At 42.1% G+C, this 8916-nt stretch overlaps 1 protein-coding gene across 1 annotated transcript in view; it reads left to right on the top strand.

Annotated features, from left to right (window-relative positions):
• The first annotated feature begins 1828 nt into the window (after positions 1–1828).
• nol4la (nucleolar protein 4-like a) overlaps positions 1829–8916 on the top strand; it is a 61016-nt gene continuing 53928 nt past the window's right edge. The window contains exon 1 of the mRNA XM_034086456.2: positions 1829–2450. Within this exon, the coding sequence (XP_033942347.1) occupies positions 2115–2450 (336 nt within the window). The 5' untranslated portion in view covers positions 1829–2114. The remainder of the gene's footprint in view (positions 2451–8916) is intronic.

Below are 8916 nucleotides of genomic sequence, written 5' to 3'. Positions count from 1 at the left end.
CCAGTCTTTTTATATCCAACGCACTTCACGCAAACTGAAATAGGATTTATTTGTGTACAATAGATGCTACTTTCAAACATGCAAACCAAAACTGAGGTTGAAATAAGTTTCTCAAGATCGGCCATTTGATGTGAGAGAGTCAAGTTCTGGGATTTCAGCTTCTTTGATGTGAAGAGTTTCTGTTTTTTTACTTTTGTATCAGAATCTTCAGTATTCCTTTGAGTTGTTCACAAAACATGCCTTTTGAGTAAATCGCTTAATCGATAAGGAAAATATTCGATGGCTGCAGAACAGGCGGAGTGTCTCTCTCCAGTATGTGAGTACTTGCATTTCCCACTGGATCCTGAACTACTCACTGTAACTATTGGTTGTTTGATACAGTGTTATGTTCTATCCAACTCATCTCACTCAAACAAGAGAGTGTTCAAGAGGCTTTCAGACTTCACAAGCAACCTTTAGTTCAAACATAGGCCTGGGATTTCATTGAGCCTCTTCTAGTTGCTTTACTTCTACATCGAAGTCATCCGAATTGAGTTGTTCATAAAATAAGACTTCTGAGGACGTGGATAATCACTTTTCAGGTGTCAGTATTTACGGCGAGTCTGTGAGAAAATACATTTTCCACTGCTGTGATTTTGGGGTCATCTCAACGTGTTTTTCGATGACACCAAACTGGAGATGCTCGTCTTAAAGTCGACCTTTCAAAATAAGAGCAATGTGTTGGGATGTTTCCTCCCTGAGGGGTGTTGGCCTGCAGCCGCCGTCCTGCAGGAAACCCAATGATGAAATTACATGAAATTAAAGGAAATAGCATGCAGGACATTCACCACACACACACACACACACACACACACACACACACACACACACACACACACACACACACACACACACACACACACACACACACACACACACACACACACACACACACACGCGATGTGGGATTCAGTGGATGTGTGTCGGGGTGGGGCTCTGTTTTTCTTTTTGTGTCGACTGCGCGTGTGTGTGTGTGTGTGTGTGTCTGTGTGTGTGTGTGTGTGTGTGTGTGTGAGTGTGTGAGAGAGTCTGGATGGAGAGACGGGGCATCCCACTCACCCTCTGCACGGCCGGAGACACACTGCTGCGCTGCTGTCATGGCAACAGCAGCAGTCACCACCGCCAGCATGGGCCACACACACACACACACACACACACACACACACACACACACACACACACACACACACACACACACACACACAAAATATGTATTCGTGATAAAACTATTATTTGTTTTTATTCTTGAAATTGTTAAATTTGCATTTGAAGAAATGATATGGTCGCAGGGTTTAGAAAACAAACAAATAAATACGATAAATATAAAATAGCAATCAACAAAGCAGAAAACAGAGGATGTAAAAAATGAAGAATCATCATAATACACATGTAACCCACATGTGTGACTGCCAGCGCATGCATCTGAAGAAAGTGTTTCCTGTCAACGGAAATTGTGTAATGAGGTTTGTTGGCCTATCTTGTCATCAGGTGTCTTGCAACCGGACATGCTCTGCAGGCTGCTCCGCAGAGCGAGCCTCTGGTGTAGATGCTGTACGAACGGGACAGACAGACAATGCATTCAAACAGGTGTTGGTGTGATCAGCAGAACATCCGGTGCTGCTCGGACAGAAGCACCGAGCCTCTCAAAGCTGCTGTCAGAAAGTAGGTCGGGAGAGGCGCGACGACTGTTTGCAAGCTTTGTGTTTTCTTTGTTGTTTAGCGCGAGGACTGAGCCTTTTTCTCTTCCTCTTTACGCACAGGTGGGAGAAACCCGCCCCGCGTGCAGTAGGACAGCCCCCCCTCTCTCCCCCCCTCTCTCTCTCTCCCTCTCTCTCTCTCTCTGGATGTGAGGACATTTCTCAGCGCTGCGGTTCGGGACAGCTCGCTGCTAACAGGTGTTCTGCAAACTGACCCGGTTTGCACAGAAGAACCGGCGCGGAACCGCATCTGCTTTTTTTACGCGCAGGACAGGACAGCACGCGCACAAGGGGCCAAAAGGGAGGAGATTCAACCAAGTGCTTTTTATTAGCCTGGGCTGTTCAGAGGGGGGGAGAAAGAGAGGGAGAAAGGGAGCGATGGCAACGAAAAAGGCGTGCGTGGATGCGCCCAAAAGGAGCCGGAGTCCGGTGGTTCTGGAGGCGGAGATGTTCGGGGAATTTCAGGACTGGTGTCTCCGGACTTATGGAGACTCCGGGAAAACAAAGACGGTCACCCGGAGGAAATACAACAAGATCATGCAGACTCTGTTGCAGAGCGACGAGTCGGACGGCGTGTACATGGACAACATCAACGCCAAATTCAAATTCTGGGTAAAGTCCAAAGGCTTCACGGTCGGAACCAACGTGTTGGGGGGGGAGAAGAAGAAAGGAGCCCCGGGGAAACCCGTGCTGTACGTCCCGGTCAAGACAACGGTAAAGTGTGTGCGTGTGTCTTTAGTGTGTGTGTGTGTGTGTGTGGGACTGGATGTCCCGTCGCCGCCTTTATAACTTTGATGATTTTAATGAAAGGTAACTTGGTGTTTTGGTCCCGGCTCGCCTTTCTGGTTTTTTTTTTCTTGTGGTGCAGCCTCACTTTGTGTCCACATCCCAACATGAGCACTCTCATCCCTGCTGCCATGGCAACGCCGGTGCCTCCTGGCAAATCGCGGTGGTGAAAGGTGTCCTCGCTCTTTCTCTCGCGCCCCCCACCCCCCCTGTAGAGAGGTTAAAGTCCTCTGTGTGCGCAGTGTTGACTCTTTATATCATATCATTTTTTATCATCGTGCAGGTCTCGTGCATGCTTGATTGTGGTGATGCATGTGCGCGTTCGTGCGTGCGTGGATGCAAAGGCATGCTGGGCTGCAGGCACTAACTTAGCTCTGATGCTCCAGCATTTCTGACTGTCACATTTTAAATAACATTTTATTTATACAGCCCCCAAGATGACAAGTGTCTCAGGGGATTTTCATTATCAAATGGATGACAGTCAAATATATGTTTTAATTCCAGTTCATACAAATCCATCAAATCCATTTAAATAAAATATATTCAAATAAATAAAATATGATAAATTATAATACAATAAAATATATTTAAATGTATTAAAATAGAATCCAATTAAGTTTAATTAAATATATAAAAAATAAATAAAAAATAAAATATGTTTAAAAACAATAAAATTAAGTTAAATTAAATATATAAAAAATAATTAAATATGCTAAAAGGAAAAATATTTAAATTCGATAAAATAAAGAAAATATATGAAACATTGAGCACAAGCCAGCCATTTATAAGCAATGTTTAAGCTTTATTAAAAAATAAAACTCTTAATCCTGCTCTGAAATATGGGGAGGGTGTTGCATCCCGAACACAAACTGGGATCTTTCTAACTGAAGGCTCTCATTCTACTTTTGGAGACTCTAAGAACCAAGCATCCATTATTACTTATCAAAAATGACACGGGGCATTCATTAGTCTTCCTTTCACAGACCAATCGACGTTAAAACCAGTCGAATATCGGTCTTTGTTTTGCAGAAAATAGTCCCTCTGTGCAGTCTTCGCACTTTTCCTCTCATTGTCCTGGGCTGATGCGGATCGGCACCCGTTGCTCTGGCAACACCTGTGCAGCTGCAGCGTTTCATTGTGCACGTGAAGCCCCATCAAGGACTGCAGGAGAAAACATTTATTTAGGAAAAAATATATATCATTATTATAATTTCACCGAGGCATTTGTCCCGGTGCGTAATTGGTAAGCACGTGATGGGGGGGGGGGGCTGAAAGCGACTCGGAGCTCAGATGTTTCCGGATGAAGGGGTGAGGAAGTCAGGGCGCCCTCCAGTCATCTGATATCCTGCTAGGGATGGACGCAGACACTCATAAATAAAAGCATTGATAAGCGACGTATGACAAAGCATTGCAATAATTAAGTAAATGTCAATGTCTGCATATTTACTCATTTAAACCTCAGAATCAGAAACAGGTGTAACGCAGTCAAGGGATGTGTCTTATGGTGCAGACATAAGCACAGTAAGAGAAGATACATCTCTGAAACAAAACATATTTTAAGAAAACTATCACGTAAAAAAATATAGCAATATTTACACGATTTACCGTTAAAAAATATAATATGTGCAGTATTGGTACGACAAGTGGAAAGCCGTGCAGATAGAAGAGGTAGCTTTAAATGTCGACATTTTTGTAGTTTCTATTAGCATTTTATAATCTGAAAAATGTGCAAATATGTACATTATGTGTATTTCTACTAGACACAAAACAGACAGCTTTATTCCGTCTAAGTTTCTGGTTATTTTTTAAGCTTTTTGTGGACGGAAACTCTGAGAAATCACTATTGATGAAGTGGAATAGAAATAGACACACTGTACATGTTTTGCAGACTAAGATAAGATAAGTACTTCATGGATCCCAATGTGTGAAATGTTTGTGTTGCAGCATACAAAGACATTGGACAACACAAATTAAAAGATTGGAAATAAACAAGAAAGTAAAGTTGAATTACACATTTACAGTAACACAATATAAAGCAAGTTATTGAGTGTGTGAGGCGGAATATTAACTGAACAGAGAGAGTGAGAGTATGTTTGATGACAGTAATTCTGATGCAACGATAAACGGAGCATCGCCCCTCTCCAAGTCTCTGTGCCAGAAAACAGACAACCACCATTTTAAACGAGTGCCTTCAGGGAATAACCCCCATCCTGCTGGTCTCTGGAGCTCCACGGAAAGCTTTGTGTCTAAGGTCTGATCCCTCCACAGGTGTGATACCTGTGTGAGAGCAGGGTTTAGAGTCAGGCCTCCACTCACCTGCTCTAATCCTGCTGAGATTCAGTTTCCTGCAGCAGGAGGGCAGGTGCAGCAGGACATGTTCAATAGCTTCTACTTTGACTTTAGACCTCAATATACACCCCTTTGTTTAACTATTCAACATCCTCCAGGTGAGGGTTACAGGGTGGCATCATGGTGAGGAGTTAAGCAATCAGATGCATTTGGTTAGAGTCTTTAAACCAAGATTACATTCAGTCTGAACCTCATTTTCAGGATGCTATTAACTATTGTGCAGGTGTATATCAGTCTCTACTTTAAAGAGTCCCCTCCTGCTGATGTTCAGGTGTATATCAGTCTCTACTTTAAAGAGTCCTCTCCTGCTGATGTTCAGGTGTATATCAGTATGTAGTGTCTCTACTTTAAAGAGTCCTCTCCTGCTGATGTTCAGGTGTATATCAGTATGTAGTGTCTCTACTTTAAAGAGTCCTCTCCTGCTGATGTTCAGGTGTGTATCAGTATGTAGTGTCTCTACTTTAAAGAGTCCTCTCCTGCAGATGTTCAGGTGTATATCAGTATGTAGTGTCTCTACTTTAAAGAGTCCTCTCCTGATGATGTTCAGGTGTATGTCAGTATGTAGTGTCTCTACTTTAAAGAGTCCTCTCCTGCTGATGTTCAGGTGTATATCAGTTTATAGTGTCTCTACTTTAAAGAGTCCTCTCCTGCTGATGTTCAGGTGTATATCAGTATGTAGCGTCTCTACTTTAAAGAGTCCTCTCCTGCTGATGTTCAGGTGTATATCAGTATGTAGCGTCTCTGCTTTAAAGAGTCCTCTCCTGCTGATGTTCAGGTGTATATCAGTATGTAGCGTCTCTACTTTAAAGAGTCCTCTCCTGCTGATGTTCAGGTGTGTATCAGTATGTAGTGTCTCTACTTTAAAGAGTCCTCTCCTGCAGATGTTCAGGTGTATATCAGTATGTAGTGTCTCTACTTTAAAGAGTCCTCTCCTGATGATGTTCAGGTGTATGTCAGTATGTAGTGTCTCTACTTTAAAGAGTCCTCTCCTGCTGATGTTCAGGTGTATATCAGTATGTAGTGTCTCTACTTTAAAGAGTCCTCTCCTGATGATGTTCAGGTGTATATCAGTATGTAGTGTCTCTACTTTAAAGAGTCCTCTCCTGCTGGTGTTCAGGTGTATATCAGTATGAAGTGTCTCTACTTTAAAGAGTCCTCTCCTGCTGATGTTCAGGTGTATATCAGTATGTAGTTTCTCTACTTTAAACAGTCCTCTCCTGATGATGTTCCGGTGTATATCAGTATGTCGTGTCTCTACTTTAAAGAGTCCTCTCCTGCTGATGTTCAGGTGTATATCAGTGTGTAGTGTCTCTACTTTAAAGAGTCCTCTCCTGCTGATGTTCAGGTGTATATCAGTATGTAGTGTCTCTACTTTAAAGAGTCCTCTCCTGCTGATGTTCAGGTGTATATCAGTATGTAGTGTCTCTACTTTAAAGAGTCCTCTCCTGATGATGTTCAGGTGTATGTCAGTATGTAGTGTCTCTACTTTAAAGAGTCCTCTCCTGCTGATGTTCAGGTGTATATCAGTATGTAGTGTCTCTACTTTAAAGAGTCCTCTCCTGATGATGTTCAGGTGTATATCAGTATGTAGTGTCTCTACTTTAAAGAGTCCTCTCCTGCTGATGTTCAGGTGTATATCAGTATGTAGTGTCTCTACTTTAAAGAGTCCTCTCCTGCTGATGTTCAGGTGTATATCAGTATGTAGTGTCTCTACTTTAAAGAGTCCTCTCCTGATGATGTTCAGGTGTATGTCAGTATGTAGTGTCTCTACTTTAAAGAGTCCTCTCCTGCTGATGTTCAGGTGTATATCAGTATGTAGTGTCTCTACTTTAAAGAGTCCTCTCCTGATGATGTTCAGGTGTATATCAGTATGTAGTGTCTCTACTTTAAAGAGTCCTCTCCCTGCTGATGTTCAGGTGTATATCAGTATGAAGTGTCTCTACTTTAAAGAGTCCTCTCCTGCTGATGTTCAGGTGTATATCAGTATGTAGTTTCTCTACTTTAAACAGTCCTCTCCTGATGATGTTCCGGTGTATATCAGTATGTCGTGTCTCTACTTTAAAGAGTCCTCTCCTGCTGATGTTCAGGTGTATATCAGTATGTAGTGTCTCTACTTTAAAGAGTCCTCTCCTGCTGATGTTCAGGTGTATATCAGTATGTAGTGTCTCTACTTTAAAGAGTCCTCTCCTGCTGATGTTCAGGTGTATATCAGTATGTAGTGTCTCTACTTTAAAGAGTCCTCTCCTGCTGATGTTCAGGTGTATATCAGTATGTAGTTTCTCTACTTTAAACAGTCCTCTCCTGATGATGTTCCGGTGTATATCAGTATGTAGTGTCTCTACTTTAAAGAGTCCTCTCCTGCTGATGTTCAGGTGTATATCATAATGTAGTGTCTCTTCTTTAAAGAGTCCTCTCCTGCTGATGTTCAGGTGTATATCAGTATGTAGTGTCTCTACTTTAAAGAGTCCTCTCCTGCTGATGTTCAGGTGTATATCAGTATGTAGTGTCTCTACTTTAAAGAGTCCTCTCCTGCTGATGTTCCGGTGTATATCATAATGTAGTGTCTCTTCTTTAAAGAGTCCTCTCCTGCTGATGTTCAGGTGTATATCAGTATGTAGTGTCTCTACTTTAAAGAGTCCTCTCCTGCTGACGTTCAGGTGTATATCAGTATGTAGTGTCTCTACTTTAAAGAGTCCTCTCCTGCTGATGTTCAGGTGTATATCAGTATGTAGTGTCTCTACTTTAAAGAGTCCTCTCCTGCTGATGTTCAGGTGTATATCAGTATGTAGTGTCTCTACTTTAAAGAGTCCTCTCCTGCTGATGTTCAGGTATATATCAGTATGTAGTGTCTCTACTTTAAAGAGTCCTATCCTGCTGATGTTCAGGTGTATATCAGTATGTAGTGTCTCTACTTTAAAGAGTCCTCTCCTGCTGATGTTCAGGTGTTTATCAGTATGTCGTGTCTCTATTTTAAAGAGTCCTCTCCTGCTGATGTTCAGGTGTATATCAGTGTGTCGTGTCTCTACTTTAAAGAGTCCTCTCCTGCGGATGTTCAGGTGTATATCAGTGTGTAGTGTCTCTACTTTAAAGAGTCCTCTCCTGCGGATGTTCAGGTGTATATCAGTATGTAGTGTCTCTACTTTAAAGAGTCCTCTCCTGCTGATGTTCAGGTGTATATCAGTATGTAGTGTCTCTACTTTAAAGAGTCCTTTCCTGCTGATGTTCAGGTGTATATCAGTATGTAGTGTCTCTACTTTAAAGAGTCCTCTCCTGCTGATGTTCAGGTGTATATCAGTATGTAGTGTCTCTACTTTAAAGAGTCATCTCCTGCTGATGTTCAGGTGTATATCAGTATGTAGTGTCTCTACTTTAAAGAGTCCTTTCCTGCTGATGTTCAGGTGTATATCAGTATGTAGTGTCTCTACTTTAAAGAGTCCTCTCCTGCTGATGTTCAGGTGTATATCAGTATGTAGTGTCTCTACTTTAAAGAGTCCTCTCCTGCTGATGTTCAGGTGTGTATCAGTATGTAGTGTCTCTACTTTAAAGAGTCCTTCCTGCTGATGTTCAGGTGTGTATCAGTATGTAGTGTCTCTACTTTAAAGAGTCCTCTCCTGCTGATGTTCAGGTGTATATCAGTATGTAGTGTCTCTACTTTAAAGAGTCCTCTCCTGCTGATGTTCAGGTGTATATCAGTATGTAGTGTCTCTACTTTAAAGAGTCCTTTCCTGCTGATGTTCAGGTGTATATCAGTATGTAGTGTCTCTACTTTAAAGAGTCCTCTCCTGCTGATGTTCAGGTGTATATCAGTATGTAGTGTCTCTACTTTAAAGAGTCCTCTCCTGCTGATGTTCAGGTGTATATCAGTATGTAGTGTCTCTACTTTAAAGAGTCCTCTCCTGCTGATGTTCAGGTGTATATCAGTATGTAGTGTCTCTACTTTAAAGAGTCCTCTCCTGCTGATGTTCAGGTGTATATCAGTATGTAGTGTCCTCTACTTTAAAGAGTCCTCTCCTGCTGATGTTCAGGTGTATATCAGTATGTAGTG

The sequence above is a fragment of the Pseudochaenichthys georgianus genome, chromosome 7 (genome assembly GCF_902827115.2).
Source record: "Pseudochaenichthys georgianus chromosome 7, fPseGeo1.2, whole genome shotgun sequence".
Lineage (NCBI taxonomy): Eukaryota > Metazoa > Chordata > Actinopteri > Perciformes > Channichthyidae > Pseudochaenichthys > Pseudochaenichthys georgianus.
This window is presented reverse-complemented; position numbering and strand designations above follow the sequence as displayed.